Source organism: Triticum aestivum, chromosome 5D, assembly GCF_018294505.1.
Source record: "Triticum aestivum cultivar Chinese Spring chromosome 5D, IWGSC CS RefSeq v2.1, whole genome shotgun sequence".
NCBI lineage: Eukaryota > Viridiplantae > Streptophyta > Magnoliopsida > Poales > Poaceae > Triticum > Triticum aestivum.
The window spans coordinates 381,956,862-381,981,377 of record NC_057808.1 but is presented as its reverse complement, the minus strand read 5'-3'; the positions used below and the strand labels follow the sequence as shown (position 1 = coordinate 381,981,377).

General features: G+C 48.4%; 1 protein-coding gene and 1 pseudogene across 1 annotated transcript; both read left to right on the top strand.

The window, feature by feature from the left end:
- Window positions 1-6,242: 6,242 nt before the first annotated feature.
- LOC123125022 (phenylacetaldehyde reductase) lies at window positions 6,243-10,368 on the top strand. The gene is made up of 6 exons (XM_044545564.1): window positions 6,243-6,528; window positions 6,601-6,770; window positions 8,353-8,538; window positions 9,332-9,494; window positions 9,694-9,883; window positions 9,990-10,368. Exons 1-6 carry the CDS (start codon window positions 6,414-6,416, stop codon window positions 10,195-10,197), a joined length of 1,032 nt encoding a protein of 343 aa, XP_044401499.1. The 5' UTR covers window positions 6,243-6,413; the 3' UTR covers window positions 10,198-10,368.
- Window positions 10,369-12,126: 1,758 nt separating this feature from the next.
- The window catches only part of LOC123120681 (cinnamoyl-CoA reductase 1-like), a 40,845-nt pseudogene continuing 28,455 nt past the window's right edge, over window positions 12,127-24,516 (top strand).

Genomic DNA, 24,516 nt, shown 5'->3' with positions numbered 1-24,516 from the left:
GTATATTTAAAAGTATTAATTTAGGTGCTAGTGATAATTTTTATAAAACTAAAATAAAAGAAAACTAAAAGTAAAACAGTAAAAGAAAAATAAATAAATAAAAGAAACAAAACAGAAAAATAACTAACAAAAAAAAGAGGAAAAGAACCCTCGGGCTCCGGCCCAGCAAGCCTGCAACCCAACCGGGCCACCAGGCCGGCCACTCCCCATATCCCCCTCTCACCCGAAACCCTAACCCCCCCCCCACACACACACCACTCCCCCACTCGCTCCTCTCCCCACCCCACGACCCGATCTGGATTGGGAGCGCTCGCCCCCCGTCCTGGTGACCGCGTCGCCGCACCGCGCGCCATCACCGGAACTCGCCGGAACCACCTCGCCGACCTGCACCTCGTCACCGCGTCGCCGTCGTCTCCGTCTCCTCCCCGAGCACCGTTGCCCCGAACCCTACAAACCGCCATGAGGACCGCACCTCCCTCCCCCTTTCTCCTCTGCCCCGCGCTCGCGCTCATGGCGCCCCGCCCGCGCGGCCCGCGCCGATGGTTGCCTCGTGCCCATGGCTGCGTGCGAGCTCGCGCGCCCGCAGTCCCCCGCGTAGCCGCCGCCCGTGTCGTTCGCCTGCTCCTGACGCGCCCCTGCCGCCCGCGTCTGCTCGCCTCCTCTGCCGCTGCGCTACTCGCCCGCAGTTCCGCCGCGCCCGCGTCGCGCCCCTGGCCTCCCCTTCCTGCCGCCGCTGCACGGCTGCTGCTGCAGCCTCGCGCCGCCGTCGCCCTACCACGCCGCGCCGTCCTGCGCCCGCTGCCGCTCTCGTCGCTGCCCGCAACCCCCGTGCGCCCGCGCGCCCTTCGCTCCTACCGGCCGCGCCATCCGCTCGCCTGGCCGCCGCGCGGCTTGCTAGCCCTGGCCACCGGCGCACCGCCGGGCCGCGCCTGCTTCTGCCCGGCCGCGCCAGCCCCATCCGCCGCTGCTCCCACGGCTCACCGGAGCCCGCCTCCCCTAGTGGCCTCGGGCACGCGCCCGTGCGCCCGCCTCCAGCGCCGCCCCGTTAACCACCGCCCGTGCCCGTTAAGGCCCACAGGGCCTATGACACGGGGGCCCCACGGCCCCAGAACATTTTATAAAAAAAGAATTGGAAATAAATAAAAATAATTAATTAATTAACTTAATTAATTTTGATTAATTAAACTAAACAACTAATTAAACTAATTAATCATGATTAGTTAGTCTAGTTAATGACAAACGGGACCCACATGTCATTTTGACCAGTCAACACCCCTGTTGACTGTTGACGTCATGCTGATGTCAGCAAACACTATTCTGGATAATTTTGAATTAAAATAATTAAATAAATCCTAAAATGATTTAAATCTTTTAAAACTAATATAAAATAAACCGTAGTTCGGATGGAAAAACTTTGTACATGAAAGTTGCTCAGAACGACGAGATGGATCCGAATACGCGGTCCATTTGTCCGCCAAACATCACCAGCATAGCAAACACGCAACTTTCCCCCTCTGGTTCATCTGTCCGAAAACGCGAAACACCGGGGATACTTTCTCGGATGTTTTTCCCCTTCGCCGGTATCACCTATCCCTACGTTAGATCACCTTCGAACCGCGTATTGCCTTGTTATATTTTGTGATGCTTTGTTTGCTCCGTATTTACTGTTTCTTCCCCCCTCTTCTTCTCCGGTAGACCCCGAGACCGGCGTTGATGCGTTTGAGTACGACTACATCACCGACGACCCTTCTTCTTGTGCAACAGAGCTTCTAGGCAAGCCCCCCCCCCTTGATCACCAGATATCGCCTATTCTCCTCTCTACTGCTTGCATTAGAGTAGTGTAGCATGTTACTGCTTTCGGTTAATCCTATTCTGCTGCATAGCCTGTCATTGTTGCTACAGTTGTTACCCTTACCTGCAATCCTAAATGCTTAGTATAGGATGCTAGTATTCCATCAGTGGCCCTACCCTCTTGTCCGTCTCCCATGCTATACTACTGGGCCGTGATCACTTCGGGAGGTGATCACGGGCATATGCTATATACTTTATACTGTTATACATTACTTATGCTACTGTTCGGAGATGGGGGCTGAAGGGGCAGGTGGCTCCATCCCGGTAGAGGTGGGCCTGGGTTCCCGACGGCCCCCGACTGTTACTTTGTGGCGGAGCGACAGGACAGGTTGAGACCACCTAGGCGAGAGGTGGGCCTGGCCCTGGTCAGCGTTCGCGGATACTTCAATTAACACGCTTAACGAGATCTTAGTATTTGATCTGAGTCTGGCCACTGGCCTATACGCACTAACCAACTACGCGGGAACAGTTATGGGCACTCGACGTCGTGGTATCAGCCGAAGCCTTCGTGACGTCAGCGACTGAGCGGCGCGCGCCGGATTGGACTGGAACGCCTGCTAGGCTAGGTCTGCTTCCGGCCGCGTTCGCAACGTGCAGGTGTGCAATGGGCGATGGGCCCAGACCCCTGCGCCATAGGATTTAGACCGGGTGCTGACCTCTCTGTTGTGCCTAGGTAGGGCTGCGACGTGTTGATCTTCCGAGGCCGGGCATGACCCAGGAAAGTGTGTCCGGCCAAATGGGATCGAGCTTGTTGGGTTATGTGGTGCACCCCTGCAGGGAAGTTTATCTATTCGAGTAGCCGTGATCTTCGGTAACAGGACGACTTGGAGTTGTACCTTGACCTTATGACAACTAGAACCGGATACTTAATAAAATAAACCCTTCCAAGTGCCAGATATAACCCGGTGATCGCTCTCACACAGGGCGACGAGGGGAGGATCGCCGGGTAGAATTACGTTATGCGATGATACTTGGTGAACTTACCATCTACTCTCTCCTACATGCTGCAAAATGGAGGCTGCCAGAAGCGTAGTCTTCGACAGGACTAGCTATCCTCCTCTTATTCTGGCATTCTGCAGTTCAGTCCACCGATATTGCCCCTTTACACAGATACCCATGCATATGTAGTGTAGATCCTTGCTTGCGAGTACTTTGGATGAGTACTCACGGTTGCTTTTCTCCCTCTTTCCCCTTTCCATTCTACCTGGTTGTCGCAACCAGATACTGGAGCCCAGGAGCCTGACGCCACCGTCGACGATGACTCCTACTACACCCCGGGTGCCTACTACTTTGTGCAGGCCGCTGACGACGAACAGGAGTAGTTTAGGAGGACCCCAGGCAGGAGGCATGCGCCTCTTTCGATCTGTATCTCAGTTTGTGCTAGCCATCTTATGGCAACTTGTTTAACTTATGTCTGTACTCAGATATTGTTGCTTCCGCTGACTCGTCTATGATCGGGCACTTGTATTCGAGCCCTCAAGGCCCCTGGCTTGTATTATGTTGCTTGTATGACTTATTTATGTTTTTAGAGTTGTGTTGTGATATCTTCCCGTGAGTCCCTGATCTTGATCGTACACGTTTGCGTGTATGATTAGTGTACGATTGAATCGGGGGCGTCACACCTGGCAAAAGATATGGGCCTTATGGGCCAAGAGGGGAAACACACCAGCCACAAGGGGCTGGTGCGCCCCCCATATGGGCTGGCCAAGAAGGAGAAGGAAAGAGGGAAGGGAAGGAAAAAGAGGGAATAGGATTCCCCCTTCCTTCCCTCTCCCCCTCTCTTTCCTTCCCCCTCCGGCAGATAAGGAAAGGGGGGGGCGCCGGCCATAGGAAGGCCCCAACTAGGATTTGGCCTACTTGGGTGCCTCCTTGGCTGCCTCCCCTCTCCCCCACCTATGTATATGTGGGGGGTGGCTAGCACAGACCAGACAATGGCCTAGCCGTGCGCGGCGCCCCCCCCTCCACCGTTTACTCCCACGGTCATATCTTCGTAGTGGTTAGGCGAAGCCCTGCGCAGATCACTTCACCGTCACCGTCACCACGCCGCCGTGCTGACGGAACTCATCTACTACCTCGACAACTTGCTGGATCAAGAAGGTGAGGGGCGTCACTGAGCTAAACGTGTGCAGAACTCGGAGGTGCCGTACGTTCCGTACTTGATCGGTCAGAGCTAGAAGAAGTTCGACTACATCAACCGCGTTGTCAAACGCTTCTGCTTACGGTCTACGAGGGTACGTAGACACACTCTCCCCCTCGTTGCTATGCATCTCCATGGATAAATCATTGCGCGTGCGTAGAATTTTTTTTGTTTTTCATGCAATGTTTCCCAACAGCCCTAGGGGCCGCCCCTCCTCCAAGCCCCACCGCCTTTCCACCTATAAATAGATGGGAGGAGCAGCCTCCCAAACACACAAGTTTGCAAGGTTGCGCCCCGCCCCCCTCTCTGTGCCACCTCTCTCTCACTCGGCAAGACTTCTCCACCTCTAGTTCTCCGATTTCCCTTTGTCCTGGACGACGAAGTGCTGCCGAACCGCTCATACGGTACACATGTATACTGCAGGATTATACGTTCGATTCTCAACCGGGGAAAGTTCTCCCGACCTTATAACCTAGCTGTGGGAATCTGCACATCTTCATCTCTGCTATGTTGTGATGGTTAGATTGATCATCATAGTGTTCATGAGTGTGTTCTTTAGTATGGTATTTTTTTTGGTTTTCTACTATGTTCCCCAATAGAATGTTCCTGTGTTTATTTCTAAATTGTTGCTCCTTGTTGAGCTTGATCGGTAATATGTCTATGTTTAACTTCCGTATATTGCTTTGAACCTTGTTGTCTTTTGCGATTTATTAGTTGGAAAGAGCTTGTACTCAGCTGGCTGAAAATGCGCGACGCTCATCGCCTCAAGCATGCACCATGTGTCATCATATAGGCACACACACCGCTCGATCTGTCCATCTTTATCTCTTCGACAGACACTCAATCCATCCTGAAGCGAGGCGACTCATCCCCTTTCGTCCCCACCCCCTATTCGCCACCTCATGGATATCACATGCAAGCATTTTCTTCGTTCTTGTTAGTCGTAGCAGCAGGCCAGCACGAACACATGTCTCCCAAGCACAACCAAGTATCGCAATCAGGTGACAGGTCGTGACGCAGCCACACATTGCAACCAACCAACCCCCCCCCCCCCCCCCCCCACACCCCACCCCCAGGGGAACCCACGGCGACACTGTTGTACATCAGTGACGGGAGGCACCGCCGTGCTACAAATGCCACCAACGAGGATAATGAGTTGTGATGGGTGATGTTGTCGTCCGAAGGTCTAGTGGTGACCTTCACATGGTCCATGTTGCAACGGGTAACCAAAAACATGGTCCATATTGCAACCGGTGATCAAAAGGGGTGTTTGCAACGTTATCCAAGCTGGAGGCGGCCGCAACATGGTTCATGTTGCAAACGCCCTAGTGCAACAAATGTCATGTTGCAAACAACTAGGGCACACCTGAACAGGTGACGTTGGAAGAGACCGGATCGCTGTCCGGCACGCCATCCAACGGCTGTGAGGCGGCGGATCCGACCCGATTATCACCCAATCGATGTGTAGCCCCATGCGCCTTTCATCTAAAAAACATAGGTCATATTGGTCATTTTAGATTAAAAAAACATTATAAGCACACTATCCGCTATTTTGAACCTAACAAATACTCTCTCTGTCCGAAAATACTTGTCATTAAAATGGACAAAAAAGATGTCTCAGAACTAAAATACGTCTAGATACATCCCCTTTTATCCATTTTGATGACAAGTATTTCCGGACGGAGGGAGTATAAATCAAGTCCTAAATTTGACACCGATGCTTGTATTTTTTTTAAATTTATTTTTATCTTTCCGGCAATTCTCGTTCAATGGGAGGTGACATTGTCGAATACGAAGACAGCTATGCCATGCCTACTCAGTATCCCAAAAAAAAAATGTAAATTACGATGTTTCATAGGGATACGATGTGCGTAGAAACAAGTGTATGTGCGTTGTACCTCGCAAAATAAAATTACATGTAGATTACGAGGATTCGAAAAGTACATGTAGGTACCCGCAAAAAAAAAGAAAAGAAAAGTACATGTACGAGGACGTGCGCAGGTGCATGGCTAGATCGCTAGTAACAACCAGAAACGCACTTGAGGCATTTGGCGCCATCCCGCCGGCGACGAAAAGGTCGCGGCGCGATGGGTTCCGACTTCCGAGTTTATGCACCAACTGCTCCTTTGTCGATTCTTAAAAAAAAAAAAAAAAAAAAAAAAAAAAAAAAAAAAAAAAAAAACTCCTTTCTCGTCTCGACACCCTGTCTGGAGGAGTCCTTGTTTACTCGGCGTAATCTTTTGCTGCCGATTTGCGCCGTGGACTCTACCGGCAAGTGGGTGGAGAAAGTCTCAAGCCACCAGGCTGAGACGCAGACATAGAAAGAGCCGACGAGGCCGAAGAGGCAGCAGCATTCCTGCAAAGTAGCAAACCATCCCTGTCCCGTGGGTGTTGACTCAGGTAGAGGGGGAGGAGGTGGAGGAGGATGGCACCGCCGCGACCCGTGTGCGTGACCGGCGGCGGCGGGTTCATCGCCTCGTGGCTCGTCAAGCTGCTCCTCTCCCGGGGCTACGCCGTCCACGCCACCCTCCGCGACCCATGTATGTCTCGCCTTGGTACTGTATTTGCTATGATCCTCCGGCCAAGTTGGTAATGGCGGGGTGCTGTTTCAGGTGATCCGAAGAACGCCCATCTGATGCAGCTGGACGGGGCGGCGGAGAACCTGCGCCTGTTCAAGGCCGACGTACTCGACCGCACCGCGCTGGCCGCCGCCGTCGAGGGGTGCGAGGGCGTCTTCCATGTCGCATCCCCTGTGCCCCTGGATAAGCTCGTCGATCCCGAGGCAAGTACACATCTGTCGATTCACCGTGTGCGTCGAACTGTTACTAGTTCCCAAATTTGCATAATTCCCACGATTTCTTCGTGGATCCATGGAGTCTCATAACGGTAGTAGTAGCATCAGCCATCAGGAAATTGTTCAACAGAATATTGGTTTTTCTATTGTTTTCGTTGTCGTCGACTAGGGCGTGTCTAGGGCACATCTAGATGTGCTCTAGTTATTGCACATCTAAATAAGTGAATCAAGCATAAAAAGGGGAAAAAAAGAAAAATATCCACACGAATCTCAACGTAAGATCAATGACATAGGACTTAGATGTGCAATACTTATGTCACATCTAGATATGCTTTAGCAAAACTGATATAAATTTACCATTGATCGATATCTACTTATGTCTCGTCGGCTTATGTCTGGTTTAATTTACCCCCCTGACTTGAACCCTGTAATTGAAGTTTGTTCGTAGTGAAACTTCATTATATTTGACCAAGTCTATTTAAAAATATATCCACTTCTGTGCTTCATTAGATTCACTGTAAAATATATTATAAAGCTACACATATTTGATATCGTAGATCTTACCAGATTTTTCTATAGACTTGGTCAAACATAATTTTTTTGAGCTAGCACAATCTTATTAGAACTTCAATTATTTATAGTGGAGTGAGTAAAAACATCTTATAACGTTAATCATGGTTGTATATTTGTATATTTTGGTGTGAAAACATAAACACGTCCTTTCTCAGTGTCTGTACAAAGTGAAAGCATATGGTCATATTTTGGATACAAAATATCATACTATTCAGAACTCGTTTGTACCAAAAAATATCAAAGGAAGTCTATAGTAATATTTCCGTGCAATTTGGTTATTTTCATACTTTCGCAAAAGAAAACCATGTATTTACTTAAGTATATTCACAAGTGTTTGCATAGATGTTGTCCCGTCATCTTCCATTCTAGCCAAAACATTTGCAAAAAATAATAATCATTTCAGGACAATAACATGCCTGATGTTTATACCACAGTAAGAAAAATACCATCTTGCTGTATAAATAGGTGAAATAAAAGGTGCCATACATCTTATTTTGAGAAACAAATCAAACACGCCGTCTCTTCGTCATTGCTTTATTTAATCCTACTCCACCATGTTCCTACACATGCCCTTCTTGCAAAAGAAGAAAAGTTCGTACATATGCATGTTGCTTTTCATGAGCACTCTGGATCTTTTTTCTTTTCGTTAAAACAATGAGCACTCTAAATCTGCTTGCTCTCCACTTAAAGGACCCCTCGATAACTAAATAAATAAAAGGTCCACCACTGACCCAGACGCTCATACATATGCCACAGTTTTATAATTTTGGAAACTCCTCTACATTGGGGGCCGGTATTTTCTGATTAACATGGGATTTTCTAGCAAATCTCTCTATTTTCCTTCGTATTGTGTTCTTAGTATATAATTGATAATTGACAGAGATAGATACTCCTAGAAGAAAGTGACTTACTGATGTTGAGACAATTACAAGCGTTGCTGGAATTGTAAAAAAATTAATGGTATGATTCTAATCTTGTGCCAATTTTAACCGTGCAGTTGGAAGTAATTGTGCCTGCTGTCAAGGGCACCTCGAATATTCTAGAAGTTTGTTCAACTATGAAGGTTGAGAAAGTTGTGGTGGTGTCATCCACTGCTTCTGTTCATTTCAACCCGACCTGGCCTCAGGATAAACCCAAAGATGAGAGTTGCTGGTCCGACAAAAAGGTGTGCATGGAAAATGAGGTTAGTATCTTTGAAGTTTAGAAAAAACGTCGGTTGCAACGTGCATTGTGATGTAAGAACTAAGAAGCCTATTATATAGGAGAAGGAAACACAGACAAACCTTCCATGTCGCACACACAGTCTAAACTTTCAATCTAAACTCTGAAGGCACTTAGTGATAGTAATTAGGAGCATATTCGATCACCCATAGTAGAACTCAAAACTTTTTCTTCCCTCGATCCCCGCTGGCGAGGCCGTGGGTTCGCCTCCTCTCTGCCTACCGCTCTAGCGGCCGGTGGTGGGGAGTAGAATTCTAGTGCCTCGGCTCCGACTAGTAGATAGGTTAGGGTTTTATTCCTTGTAGGGGTGATGCTTCTTCTTTGAGTCTGTCTTTCTAGCTCGGATCCTCCTCAAATTCGTCCGTCAGAACATATTAGACTGAACTCTGGCGTAGATTCCTGCCAGTTTCTTGGGCGGGGAGGTTAGGATTTCTTGTTGTGTGTACTCGACGACGAGTTTTCTGTTAGGTTGTGTAGATGGATCCAATGGTTCAATGACAACGATGACCGCGCCTTCGGGGGGGCTGGTCCTTAGTCATATGCACAAAGACTTTCGGCTGTCCTCGACAAAGTGAGCCAACTTCGGTATGGGAGCGGTGAAAACAGTGTGTCGGCGGCTCGTTCTGGCGTCAACAATGGTCATTCGGTGGTTGTGTCAAAGTTGTATATATTTGTTGTGTAATATCCCTGTCGTATTTCAGTTTTCTTCTCTAGTCCCAGGGCTAAGTTCAACTCTTTACAATTTTGGCTGGCAGCTTTGGTACTTTCTTGCAAAAACTGTTGCTGAAGAGACATCCTGGGAATATGCAGAAAAGAATGGGCTAGACATCGTAACAGTATGCCCTTGTATTGTTTTTGGTCCACAACTACAACCTGTTGTCAATACCACCAGCGAACTTCTTCTCTATGTTATAAAAGGTCCCCTCATCATTTCCTGTTCTTTTCCATTTCCTGTTTATTTGTAGTAATATCACTTATATCTGACAAACATGTCATATTATGCAGTGGCTCATCCACTAGAACTTTTAAGGGGAAAAATGAAAAATCTTATGGTGTGTCTTTGAAGAACTACTTATCCCGTTTTTTGCCTACTGAAATCTTGTCAATTTCATTACAGGAGGTCCTAATGCGATGAACGACGTGATGTGGGAGATAGTCGATGTCCGTGATGTAGCAGATGCTTTGCTTCTTGTATACGAGAAACCAGAATCATCTGGAAGATATATCAGTGCACCAAATTACATTACCACAAAAGCCATGGTGGAATTGTTAAGGAAGGCGCACCCTAAGTACAATTACGTAAAGTGGTGGGTCTCTTACCATGTGTTCCTTGTATGCAGCAAATCGCGCATTTTGTTTCCTGAACGGCCGTGCTTTGTTTCCATGGTTTGAACAACTCTTTGTTTTTTGCAGCAAGACTGATGTGGAACATAACTCTCCCATCACACCGACCTCATCGGAAAAATTGAGAAATCTGGGATGGAAGCCAAGGAAATTGGAGGAGACACTCCTGGATAGCATCGAATACTACCAGAAGACAGGGCTTCTGCAGGATGCCGAGGGAAATGGATACTCGTGCCACCTTCCTGAAATGTTCAGCTTTTTTCATGCGGCCAAGTAAAAATCGAGTGTGGTAGTGGTGGTGCCGGTGCTCGTACATACGCCATTGTGCTTGTGAAAATATTGAATGGTATCATTGGTAACCATCCCAGAAGACAGGACTGGAAGTGTTTAGACGGTCCTGCCCCAATGTAAAATATTCAAGTTTGTAAATGCTTATATAATGCGGACATGGAGCATGTGATCCCGAGCACCAGTGATCCTGGATGAACAGTAAAATCCGAAAAAATAGTAAAAAAATTCAAAAAATCTGAATTTTTTTGTCAAGAAACTTTCATGTTTTTTCTACATGCGTGCCAATTTTCATGATGAAATGACATTTTTGGAGGGCTCGGCAAAAAAAAAAACAAAATCATGCTCCAAAAAAACTGTTTTTTTAAGCATTTTGGAGCATTGATTTTGTTTTTTTTTGCCGAGACCTGCATGAATGTCATTTTGTCATGAAATTTTGCACGCATGTGGAAAAGATATCAATGTATGTTGCCAAAAAAATTCAGATTTTTTTGAACTTTCTAAATATTTTTTTCGTCTGTACCATAGCCAAGGGTGCCTGTGAGCTCGAGCTCACAATAGCACTTTTGCTTTCTATACTACCATTCACTATTCTGGCCTCATGATATCAAAGTTGATGCAAGTGGAGGTAGTTACTTTGAGATCACCATCTCTAGATTAACTTGGACTTCTATTTTATTTAGACGAGGTAATCCTTCTCAGAAGAAAAGAGTTCTATGAGGCTGTCCATAGTGAGTAGTATCATAAGTTAGTATCATGCATATGATACTATCTCCATAACGCATAATATCATAATTCAATATCTTATATGACCTTATTTATTGCCATGCAAGACACATACTAGTACAGTGTTTATTATAATTTGGTATCATGATATGGTACTCAACCCTCTCTTTCTTCATGCGACCTCATCAAAATTATCTAATTGGTATGCATCTTGATATATAAATAGGTGAAATAAAAGGCGCCATACATCTTATTCTGAGAAACAAATCAAACACCGACTCTTTGCCATTGCTTTATTTAATCTAACACCACCATGTTCCTGCACATGCACTTCTCACAAAAATTTGTTCGTACATATGCACGATTGCACGTTACTTTTCATATTCACTCTGGACCCTTTTCTATGGATCTGCTAGCTCTCCACCTTCTGAATTCCTCCATAAATAAATAAAAAGGCCCACCACCGGCCCATAAAGTGATAAGTACATATGCTAAAAGGTTTGGGTCCACCATGTTATGTTAGGTAGATTGAACGGTCACAAATTTTAAAGTTCCTCTAGATTGTAGGCCCGTATTTTTCTGATTAACATGGGTTTTTCTAGCAAATCCCTCTATTTTCTTCAGATTGTGTTTTTAGTATATAACTAGCACATATGTCCCTGCGTTGCAACGGGAGATAATTGTTTTTGTGAGAAGCAACAGGAGATATAATTGATGTGTCCATCAAAAAAGGTCTCTACGGCGAGGAGTTGCAGTCTTCTCCCGGGTTATGTTTGTCCTCTGAGATCCTGATAATTGTTGGGTTGGTCAGCATGGCATCTACCATCCAACTCGTGCCTTTTTTTCTCCGGGTCCACCTCCGTCTCGAGGTTGTGGTTGCCTTCCCATTTGGTGGCTGCCTGGCGAACTTCGGGGCATGGTTACTTCAACCACTCTCTCATACAACGGCGTAATCGGATGGATTACTAACTGTAGCGCATAAATCCTGTTTCATTAGCATAACCAGGCATAAATGTCCCTTCTTTATCAGGGTTTATCTCGGCCAGCCTACTGGCAGGCACCTAAACAGCTTGTGTTTGTAAGCCACGAGTAAAAATTCAAAAAAAAAAAGCACGTTGAAGAATCAAACTTACACACTCAAAGACCCGACCACATGCTGATAGCCATTCGAACAAACACGTCCAGCTAATCCATGGCCATCGCGAATATAAGAACGTACTACAGTGTACGAAACATTTTTTCCTTTTTATTGATTATTTTTGAACTTTTCAAAATAATAATAATAACTATGAATTTCTGATTTTTTAGAAACATGAACAATTTTTTAAATCCCGGATATTTTAGAAAAATACAAAAAAATAATATTACACTAAAAGAAAATATATTTTTCGAATTTGGAAAGAACTAAAGCATTTTTCTAAATTCTCTTTTTTTGGAAAATATAAATATTTTTTGAAAATGGCAATAGAATTTTGGGAAAATCTGAAACACATAAAAAATTAATGTTTCGAATATTTTTTGAAATGGGAACAAAATTTTGGAATTATTAATATTTTTTGAAAAATTGAACAAAATTAGAAATTCTTAATTATTTTTAAAATATTAAGTTTACAAAAAGGGAAAAAGAAAATAAAATTCGAAGAAAAAAGAAATAAGAAAGAAAAAGAGAAAGGAACAGAGAAAAATAGAAAAAACCACAGAAAAAATAAAAATAGGCCGGCCCAGTCTTGGGCGCCCGTGTGAAGCTCCAGCTATTTGCCGCATGGTGTGGCAAATAGGGGTTTCCCATCTGTGTAGGTAGGAAAATAGGTGGGCTAGCTTAGCTGGGCCATAGTGCACGCGGCCCACGTATGGAATTATGGACAAATATTTTTCCTTTTGTAGCAGACGGATATGCAAAAATTTAGTACCACATCGGATTGTTATTTTTTTCTTGTCGACGGCGAACAAACCAAAAAATCTGAGAAATGCACCTCCCTTTAATATTAGGGATGAATAGATATAGATTGATAACTGATAGAGATAGATAGACTCTTAGAAGAAATCGACTTACTGTTGTTGAGATGATTACAAGTGTTGTTGTTGTAAAATCTTTGATGGTATGATTCTAATCTTATGCCAATTTGAACTTGCAGTCGGAAGTAATTGCACCTACTCTGAAGGGCACCTCGAATATTCTAGAAGTTTGTTCAACTATAAAGGTAAAGAAAGTTATGATGGTGTCATCCACTGCTTCTGTTCATTTCAATCCGAATTGGCCTCAGGGTAAACCCCAAGACGTGAGTTGCTGGTCGGACAAAAAAGTTTGCATGGAAAATGAGGTTAGTATATTTGAAGTTAAGAATCGATAAAAAGTTGGTCGCAATGTCCATCGTGATATAAGAAGCCTATTATATAATTGAACATATAAACCCTGCTGGGGTGCTAGGCAGACTCGCGCTATCCACGTAGGCTGTGAATAGTTCAGCGATGCGAGGGCGGCAGCGAGCGAAAGGAAAAGCAGCGGAGGCGGCAGCGAGCGAAAGAAAAAGGCAGCCCGCGTAACCCTAGCCGCCGCCCCCTCCTCGTCCTCCTCCCACCTCACCCCTCCCCCCAGGGCGCCTCCTCCCCCTAGCCGCCGCCCCTTCCTCCTCCTCCTCCCACCTCAGCCCCCCCCCCCCCCCCGCCTTCCCCCCCGCATCTCGTCCGCCCCGGGTGCGGAGGCAAGTGTCAGTGTCAAAACCGGCGGATCTCGGGTAGGGGGTCCCGAACTGTGCGTCTAAGGTCGATGGTAACAGGAGACAAGGGACACAATGTTTACCCAGGTTCATGCCCTCTCTATGGAGGTAATACCCTACTTCCTACTTGATTGATCTTGATGAATATGAGTATTACAAGAGTTGATCTACCACGAGATCGTAATGGCTAAAACCCTAGGAGTCTAGCCTGTATGACTATGTCTATGACTGTCGGCCTCCAAGGACCTAGCCCTCCGGTTTATATAGACACCGGAGGGATCTAGGGTTACATAAAGTCAGTTACAGAGAAAGGAATCTTCATATTCGGATGCCAAGCTTGCCCTCCACGCCAAGGAGAATCCCATCCGGACACGGGAGAGAGTCTTTGGTCTTGTATCTTCACAGTCCATTAGTCCGTCCCATGTCCAATGATGACCCACAAGTGTAGCGGATCTATCGTAGTCCTTCCGATAAGTAAGAGTGTCGAACCCAACGAGGAGCAGAAGGAAATGATAAGCGGTTTTTAGTAAGGTATTCTCTGCAAGCACTGAAACTATCGATAACAGATAGTTTTGTGATAAGGTAATTTGTAACGGGTAACAAGTAATGAAAGTAAATAGGGTGCAGCAAGATGGCCCAATCCTTTTTGTAGCAAAGGACAAGCCTGGACAAACTCTTATATAGAGAAAAGCGCTCCCGAGGACACATGGGAATTACCGTCAAGCTAGTTTTCATCACGCTCATATGATTCGCGTTCGTTACTTTGATAATTTGGTATGTGGGTGGACCGGTGCTTGGGTGCTGCCCTTCCTTGGACAAGCATCCCACCTATGATTAACCCTTATTGCAAGCATCCGCAACTACAAAAGAAGTATTAAGGTAAACCTAACCATAGCATGAAACATATGGATCCAAATCAGCCCCTGACGAAGCAACTCATAAACTAGGGTTTAAGCTTCTGTCACTCTAGCAACCCATCATCTACTTATTACTTCCCAATGCCTTCCTCTAGGCCCAAACAATGGTGAAGTGTCATGTAGTCGACGTTCACATAACACCACTAGAGGAGAGACAACATACATCTCATCAAAATATCGAACGAATACCAAATTCACATGACTACTTATAGCAAGACTTCTCCCATGTCCTCAGGAACAAATGCAACTACTCCCAAATCATATTCATGTTCATAATCAGAGGGGTATTAATATGAATTAAGGATCTGAACATATGATCTTCCACCAAATAAACCAACTAGCATCAACTACAAGGAGTAATCAACACTACTAGCAACCCACAGGTACCAATCTGAGGCTTTGGGACAAAGATTGGATACAAGAGATGAACTAGGGTTTTGAGGAAGATGGTGCTGGTGAAGATGTTGATGGAGATTGACCCCCTCTCGATGAGAGGATCATTGGTGATGACGATGGCGATGATTTCCCCCTCCCGGAGGGATGTTTCCCCGGCAGAACAGCTCCGCCGGAGCCCTAGATTGGTTCCGCCAAGGTTCCGCCTCGTGGCGGTGGTGTTTCTTCCCGAAAGCTTGCTTATGATTTTTTCCAGGGTAAAAGACTTCATATAGCATAAGATGGGCACCGGAGGCCTGCCAGGGGGCCCATGAGGCAGGGGCGCGCCCAGGGGGGTAGGGCGCGCCCCCCACCCTCGTGGATGGTGGGTATCCCCCCTCTGGTACTTTCTTCGCTCAGTACTTTTTATTAATTCCAAAAACTGCTTCCGTGAAGTTTCAGGACTTTTGGAGCTGTGCAGAATAGGTCTCTAATATTTGCTCCTTTTCCAGCCCAGAATTCCAGCTGTCGGCATTCTCCCTCTTCACGTAAACCTTGTAAAATAAGAGAGAATAGGCATAAGTATTGTGACATAACGTGTAATAACAGCCCATAATGCAATAAATATCGATATAAAAGCATGATGCAAAATGGACGTATCATCCAACAGGCCGGACGCCCGAGGACCCCTTAGTCCAGGACTCCCTCAGTAGCCCCTGAACCAGGCTTCAATGACGAGGTCTCCGGCGCGCAGATTGTCTTCGGCATTGCAAGGCGGGTTCCCTTTTCCGAATACTCCAAAATAGTCTTCGGACGCAACGAATGTATCCGGATCTGCAATACAAGTACCACACACAACCGCAGAGAGTATAATATTTCACGAGTCCAATCCGCTGACACCTTTTTGTAATGTGACATCACGTCTGCCCGGTCATTATTTCGAACCGTTTTCGTCTGCCGTCCCGCGTTTCGAGACCCGGTTTTCATTGGCACGCCTTGTCGAAGCAGAGATCGTGTCCCCTTATTGCGGGATTCTCATCAATACGGGCGTGGGTAATCCTATCGTGCCGTTTACACAGCCCTTGGGAACAGGCGAGTTTTAAGGCGAGTGGGGAGGCGCTTGATATTCACTGCCTTTATAAGGAGATAAGGATTCCCTTTCTTCACCCACGCCTTCTCTCTTTCTCTTCCCTTCCATTCTCGAGCTCCAGCGCCCAAGTCCTCATCTTTTCCACCTCAAGGAAACACTCAACCATGTCCGGATCTCGAGGGCAAGGCAAGTGGATGGCCTCCTCCGTTAAGGAGAAGGACATCACCAAGCTTCGGGAGGCCGGGTATCTGGCGAAAGAAATCGTCCACCGGCTTCCACCCAAGGGGCATATCGTCCCCACCCCGAAGTCCAACGAGAGGATGGTGTTCATCCCCCACTTCGTCCGCGGGTTAGGGTTTCCTCTCCACCCTTTCGTCCGCGGACTTATGTTCTATTACGGGCTAGATTTCCATGATTTAGCCCTGAACTCTTTCCTCAACATCTCGGCATTCATTGTCGTGTGTGAGGCCTTCCTCCGCATCCAACCCCACTTCGGTCTGTGGCTCAAGATCTTCAACGTGAAACCGAAGGTGGTGGATGGCCACCACGCGGAGTGCGGAGGCGCCATGGTGAGCAAGCTGCCCAATGTCACATGTCCCAAAGGTACTTTTGTGGAGACCGTCAAGGAGTGGCAGAAACTGTGGTTCTATATCACAGAGCCCCGCGACACCACCTGAGCCGCGGCTCCCGAATTCAAGTCCGGAGCTCCAATGCAGCTCACCTCCTAGATAGAGCAGGGCCAAAATTGGTCTTCGTCGGATGAACTGATAGAGCAGGGCCAAAACATCAAGCTCGTCAACGTGATCCAGGTGATGCTAGTTCGCCGGATCCTCCCATGCCAAAGCCGAACCTGCCCTTTATGGGAATTCGATCCAGAGAAGCACCAAACCTTGGAAAGGCTCTTCGGAACCACCCACGAAGATGCCTGGAAGTTGCTCTTTAAGGGCAATGAGATGCCGCCGGCCATAGACTCGGACCGCGGGCACGATCTTGCCCATCCCGCCAGTGCGGTAAGTCTTTCATGTCTCAAGGCGCATCCTCTACTTGCTTGTTCAAGGAGGATATCTAAACTTTACTATTTTTTATTTTTCCAGGTATGGACAGAGAAAGCGGAGCGGATTCAATGTTTGGCTCCGCTTCCCGAGGAACCAGTCATCCCGCTCCTGGCGAAGATGCTGGTCCCGGCGCCCTATCAGGCGCGGGAGAAGACGTCGAAGAAGAAGGCCAAGGGGGTCCGGAGTGGCCCCTGCCGCAAGGGAGCTTCGGACGTGTCGTCCGAAGACAAGACTCACTCCTCCGCCGCTGAAAACGATGACACGGAGGAGGAAGAAAGCAACTCTCCCCCGGATGGGGGGATGAAGAAGAGGGTGGCCTCCACAAATTTGGAGGCGGAGGCGCCCAAGAGGGCGAAGGGCCCCTTTGCGGATAACTCCGCGTGGGACATTGACAGCAGCCCGGAGCGATGCCCCCGAAACAAGCCCCTGGTCGCATCGTAAGTACTAAAAACCCGCATACATCCATGTATCCGGCCTCCCTACTTCATGGTATTAATATGTTAAATTATGCTATTGCAGTCCGGCTCATGACAGCTCCCTGCGATCCTCATCTGGAGGTTCGCTGGATTCGAAGGCGATGGCCAGCGAGTCACCACCGGCCGCTCAATCTCCCCAGGCCAAGGGCGGCGCCAAGCTGCTGTCCCGAAGGACCTTCCCCGGCCAGGGAGAGGTTCAGGAGGCTTTCAAGGAGGCGCCGGATGGCGAGACCTCAGTCGCCGGACACATGGGAGAGCAGGCCCCCATGGAGACTGGCGATGGGGGACTTGTTCAGTTCATCCCCCAGCCGAATACGGTTCCGGAGACCTATACAGCTCCGGAGTCTGGCGAGCAACCTCCTTTGAAAGAAGGGGGTGTGCCTATTCCGCCGGTGACCTCTGTCCAACCAGAGGAACCGGATAATCTGCTGGAAGCGCTACGAGGTGCTTCCATTGTGGATGAACACCGTATCCTTATGGGTACGGTGATTGAGAGGGTTCAGTCCGTCAAGAGCGGACTAACCGAAGCCTGCAACAGCCTGCTGATAGGTTTTGAGGTAAGCGTCGCAAAAGAGAAAGTCCCAATATAGACAGTAGCCCCTGAGACATTGTCCGGTGCTCGGAAAGAAAGGCCGGACAGAGGATCAACTCATTTTTGCAGGGAACTAACTAAACATGTCTTATATGAATAAGCAGGCGTCGTTGCTGGCCGCGACCTCTCATGCTGCGGAGGTCTCCAGACTAAAGTAGAGGTTGGAGCAGACCGAAGAAGAGCTCGGCCTTGTAAAAAGGCAGCTGGAGGACAAGCGAGGTATGTTGTAACTAGCTGTTTATTCGGAAAGAATGATGATGTGTATTGATCGTAGTGCCATGATATTTGTAGGAGCGGCGGCCGAGGTCGAGGCCCTTAAAAAGGCCCTGGCCGAAGCCGTGGAGAAAGCTACCAAGGAACAAGCCGCTCGTAAGAAGCACGAGGCTAGGCTTAATGAGGTCCAGCAAGAGCTCCAGGATGCTATGAAAAAGTGTGAGACCATGGAGCGTGATGTTTCGGCTCAAGAGACCGAACTCGCCAAGGCTCGCCAAAGCGCAGAAGAGGCCCAGGTTGAAGCCCAGGGTGCCCTCCAGGAGATCCAGGCAGCCAAGAAAATCGCGGCGGGTAAGGCATTTAGTATGCAAAGCAAGTATGTGAAGAAGAAGTATTTCTTACTAACCCGGATTTGGGGTTCTCCAAGGGCGTTTAAGGATCTGTCGCGCAGTGTTTCTGACGCTGCGGAATTCTTCCGGGCCGAAGAAGGGAGCTCAACGGAGAAGCTGTTCTGGTCACAATACCTTGCGCCAGAACATCAAGTACCCTTTACTGATCAGCTAAATCAGCTGGTCGAGCTGCATAGGGTGGCCGAACTGGCCATGAAGGTTTTAATAATCCGGCTGTGACCTGCCGAAGCTATACCTAGCAGCTACTTCGGTCTCGTGAAGTGGTTGGTAGATGCCTGCCCTCGGCTGGACGACGTCAAGCGGTCAGTCTGCATCAAGGGCGCGCGCATGGCCTTCGCCCGCGTCAAGGTGTGGTGGGCGAAGATGGACGCCGTCAAGCTTGTGGCCGAGGGGCAGCCTGAGGGCAAGGAGCACGGCACGCCCGAGCGGTATTTTGAAGACGTCCTGGAGGGGTCTCGCATTGTGGCGACGCAATGTGCGCAAGACATTATTTTTGAATGAATACATTCATGTTGTCTCTGCCTTGTATGATGAAACAAAGTTGTTATGTAATATAATGTTTGTTTAAAAACATTTACCTCCTATGCGGTCGTGTTGTATGAAATTTGAGAGTTGGCTAGTCGCCGGCTTCTACCCCCACGTAGGTAGTACGGGGGTGTTCGGGATGGAATATAAATACTCTTGATCCAATTGTTTGGTCCTTGAAGGAGGTGTTTAGCGCAATGAACCAGGCAATCAGACTATGCGACTTGAACACCCTCACTTAGCCATAGGAGTTTGACAATAAAAATTTAGGCGCAGCCCCTAGTATCCGAACTAGGATGTTGTAAACACCTGATCAGGCAAGTACCAATCCCTCGCGTAATGCGGAAAAAATCTCTAAAGATTTGAGACCTCTGAAGAGCTGACCGGCTCTCGCCGCATCATGACAGTCAGTTTTTGGCTTTCTCTACTGAGGTGCTCATCCGGGTAAACCAGGGCACAATCGCAGTAGTTCTCCCTTTACTACCCTAGCCGATAAAACAGAACATAAGGTAGCAAGCACATGAGCCGGGCAACCCAACTATTGACCAAAGACATCATTCAGAGCCAATGCATATAGTGCTAAATTCGGGGTGCCGAACTATACTGTAAAAAGTGTTCGGACTTTGTTGCCGTGTTGCGGGGCGCTATGAAGCCCCTAGCAAATTGAAACGTACCAAAGTGTACGGGTGCTATTTGATAAAGTTATCAAAAAATAAAATAAGAGAGGATAGTAAGCTAGAGCCATAGAATTTGGGCCGCAAACTGTTTCCATTATAATTTAGTTAATACGTCAAAGCGCATTGGTACAAGTGGTGCCATAAGCAACAGGCTATTTAATATGCCACAACCAAGGGAAAGCTGCGTGTGGGTCTTGAAAATAGGTAGAGTGGTCATTTTAAAGAGACCACCTGAAAGTTCCCCTCTACGTCCATGCTTGCTGACGTCTTGGTGTATTGATCCTTCGAAAGGACCTGTGATCAGGCCATCAGGGAAGGCCTGTGGAAAAGAAACCTGAAAAGGAGAAAATGGGAAACAGTGAAAGTATATGTGTCCGGGGGCGGTCGAGCCGTATTGTGGATCACAAGCTAGTTATGCCTCTGTCTATGCCCATGGTATTTTGAGTGCATAGTTATGTACGCGCGGTGCGAATGCCGCCACTTGATCGGGACTGGGACGGAGGCTAAATTGCTAATCAAGCTCTTGACGAGCCGAGCTGTCCTGCTGCAGAATAGTCTGGACTCTCTTGACAGTGTCCGGGAGCTCGGCCGCCGAATTAAGGTTCTGCTTGAAAAGGCCACTCTGTACTTCTGCTGCTAAGGCAGCAGTGTGCTCCGCGGTGCGGAGGGAGCGTTCTGTGTTTCCATTGACTGTTATGACGCCGCGTGGTCCGGGCATCTTGAGCTTAAGATAAGCATAATGTGGCACCGCGTTGAATCGAGCAAATGTGGTTCGTCCCAGCAGTGCGTGATAGCCGCTGCGAAAGGGGACTATATCGGAGATTAAATCTTCGTTTCAGAATTTGTCTGCAGATCCGAAGACAACCTCTAGTGTGATTGAGCCCGTACAGCGGGCCTCTACACCTGGTATGACTCCTTTAAAGGTAGTCTTTGTGGGCTTGATCCGTGATGGATTAATGCCCATTTTGCACACTGTATCCTGATAGAGCAGGTTGAGCCTGCTGCCATCGTCCATGAGGACTCGTGTCAGGTGGAACCCATCAATTATTGGGTCAAGGACCAGTGCGGCTGAATCGCCATGACGGATACTGGTCGGATGATCCCGACGATCGAAGGTGATCGGGCATGACGACCATGGATTGAATTTTGGGGCGACTGGCTCTATCGCATAGACGTCCCTGAGCGCGCGCTTGTGCTCCCTCTTGGGGATATGGGTAGCGTATATCCTGTTCACCATTTTGACCTGAGGGGGGAATTTCTTCTGTCCCCCTGTGTTCGGTGGCCGGGGTTCCTCGTCATCGTCCTCGCTTTGCGATCCCTTCTTCTTGTTTTCAGCGTTTAACTTACCGGCCTGTTTAAAAACCCAACAATCTCTGTTCGTATGATTGGCTGGTTTGTCTGGGGTGCCGTGGATCTGGCACGGACGGTCGAGTATGCGGTCCAAGCTAGATTGCCCCGAGTTGTTTCTTTTATATGGTTTCTTCCGCTGACCGGACTTGGAGCATCTGAATCCGGCGTTGACTGTAGTGTCATCGGTGTTATCACCATTGCTTCGACACTTGTCCCTGTTGCGTCAGAGCTTGCCGTTGCTGTTTTTGACCTTGGAGGTGCCCCCTTAGCTTGTCGTGTTTTTGCTACGGGCCAGCCAACTATCATCACCCGCACAGAAGCGGGTCATGAGTGCCGTGAGGGCTGCCATGGACTTCGGCTTTTCTTGGCCGAGGTGGCGGGCGAGCCATTCGTCGCGGATGCTGTGTTTAAAGGCCGCTAGGGCTTCGACATCCGGATAGTCAACGATCTGGTTCTTTTTAGTTAGGAACCTAGTCCAGAATTTCCTGGCTGACTCTCCGGGCTGTTGAACTATGTGACTTAAGTCATCGGCATCTGGTGGCCGGACATATGTACCTTGGAAGTTGTCGCGGAAGGCGTCTTCCAAATCCTCCCAGCTTCCAATAGAGTTTTCAGGCAGACTGTTTAACCAGTGCCGAGCTGGCCCTTTGAGTTTTAACGGAAGGTATTTGATGGCATGGAGGTCGTCTCCGCGGGCCATATGGATATGGAGAAGAAAATCCTCGATCCACACCGCGGGATCAGTTGTTCCATCATATGATTCAATATTTACGGGTTTAAACCCTTCTGAGAATTCATGCTCCATTACTTCGTCAGTGAAGCAAAGAGGGTGTGCGGCGCCTCCATATCGGGCCACATCGCGACGTAGCTCAGATGGAGTCCGTCTGCAGTTTTCGGCCCGGGCGTGACTAGGCTTGTCACGTCCGAATAGATAGCCGTCGTCGCGTGTCGGGGCACGTCCTCGCGATCCGTAGATCGATCTGGTATGTCCTGCTCTATTGTCCAGTTCCTGTCAAAGGTCGTGTGTATAACCATGAACTGTTTTATCTCTGCCTTTATGATGAGGTGGGGCGGGCTGGTGTTCAGCTTGAGTTCCCGCTTTATCCCGACCGCGTGGTGGTCGGTCAGCCGCGTTGCGTGATGATGGTACGGGCTCCGGCGCCTCATCACTGAACTGAGGTAGAAATTTGCGCTTAGGGTAGCTTTTGGCTGGGCGCTTGAGGCCCTATTCTTCGGCTGCTAGGACATCAGTCCATCTATCGTTGAGCAGATCTTGGTCAGCTTGAAGCTGCTGCTGCTTCTTTTTCAGGCTCCTTGCAGTGGCTATTAGCCGGCGCTTAAGGCGCTCCTGCTCGAGAGGTTCCTCGGGTACGATAAAATCCTCGTTGCCGAGGCTCACCTCATCCTCGGAGAGCGGAAGATAATTACTGTCCTTCGAGTCGTCGTTTATGGCCTGTTCGTCAGGGCTAACTTGCCCATTTTCCCGTTCCTCCTGTTTGGAAGATATCTCAACGGGGTCTTCATTATCTTCGGCATCGTCTGGGGTATTGTTTTCTCCTGTGCCGGTATTGCTGTCTTTTCCACGACATGACTTAGAGCAGCGCCGCTGACGCCGGCGTTTTGGCTGTATCACAGGAGGTTCCTTCTCAACTGGATATTCTTTGTCATCGTCGTTAGTTCTTTTAGTTGTATCCACCATGTACACGTCGTCAGAAGAGGTGGCCATCCAACGTCCGGTAAACGGCGGGTTTTGGCCGTGCTCCTCATCGGCATCATCGTCCATACCGTTGTCGGTGTTCTGGGAGGCAAGCGCAGGCGAGGAGTACCGAGGCATCAGGCAAAGGTTTCCATATTGGTGCAATGAGACCAAGACCAGCAGGACGACAGGACAGAGGTCACCGTGGAGCACAAGACGGCGTCACCACCAGAGCCTTTGGCAGGCGAAGACCACCTTTAGTCAGGATAGCTTGTACTAGCTGTCCCCCTTCAAATTGGCCATTGTGGCATCCCTTCCCGCTAAATATTTGGGAAGAGGACCAGGGCCTCTATAAATAGGACTAGCCACCACAGTAGGGAGGACAACTGAACCCGAGCTAGATCGAAGCCTTCACCAGCTCACTAAGCACAAGAACACCTCTCCTCAGGAGGCTGTTCTTCCCTTGTACTGTTCATCATCAGGCTCCAAGGCAATCCACCACCACCACACTGGAGTAGGATATTACACCACAACGGTCACCCGAACCAGTATAAATCTTGTGTCCCTTGTGTTGCGAGTTAGTCGAGTTTAGCCCTAGAGATCACGGTGAGGGTGAGGGCGAGATTCGGTAGGGGGAAATCTTCATGCGCACCCCAGTGTTCGAACCTCAAGGGTTTGCCGAAACCCAAAATCCGACAACCATTGATGTCTTCGGAGCCGTAATCGAGCATGCCGGTTAAATCTTCGACAGTGGCTATGAAGTGGGCGGTGGGTGGGAAGCGAAGTTCTCCGTCATCAGCCTCCAGTTCGAACCGGATATAATTCGGCTGTGAGCCCCCTGCCAAGGATAGTGCTTTTAACGAGTTTAACACATCACCCAAAGGCGAGTGTCGAAAAATGTCCGCGGAGCTGAATTCAACGATCGATGACTGATCGAGCTCGATGCACGTGGACGCACATGGTTCGGAACCTGAAGCCGGAAACGAGTCCGAGGCTCCGTTGACACAGATTCCACTCGAGCCTGGGTCTGTGTGCGGCTCTGACGCCGCTGAGACTGCAGCATCCGTGGCGGGGTTGAGCTTCCCATTTTCGGATGGCGCGATCTGCTCCTGTTCTAAGGACAGAGCAGTTACAGGTGCTATCTCCTGAGTATGGTCCGATGACAGATTTAAGTCATGTTCATCGTGATGACGCGGAGCGGCTGCCGTGGTCTCGAATCCGTTAAAGATCAAGTCTCCGCGGATATCTGCGACGTAGTTCAAGCTCCCGAATCTGACCTGACGGCCAGGGGCGTAGCTATCGATCTGCTCCAAATGGCCAAGCGAGTTGGCCCGCAGTGCGAAGCCGCCGAACATGAAGATCTGTCCGGGGAGGAAAACTTCTCCTCGGACAACATTATTGTAGATGATTGAAGGTGCCATCAAACCTTTTGAGGACAGCACAGAGGAACTCTCAATGAAAGCACCAATGTCGGTGTCAAAACCGGCGGATC

Bases quoted from the DNA above. Each gene is read 5' to 3' on its own strand.
- LOC123125022 (XM_044545564.1), top strand. From the start codon at position 6,414: ATGGCACCGCCGCGACCCGTGTGCGTGACCGGCGGCGGCGGGTTCATC. The intron at 6,529-6,600 runs GTATGTCTCGCC...GTGCTGTTTCAG, and splicing joins CGCCACCCTCCGCGACCCAT to GTGATCCGAAGAACGCCCAT. The intron at 9,495-9,693 runs GTCCCCTCATCA...ATTTCATTACAG, and splicing joins TCTTCTCTATGTTATAAAAG to GAGGTCCTAATGCGATGAAC.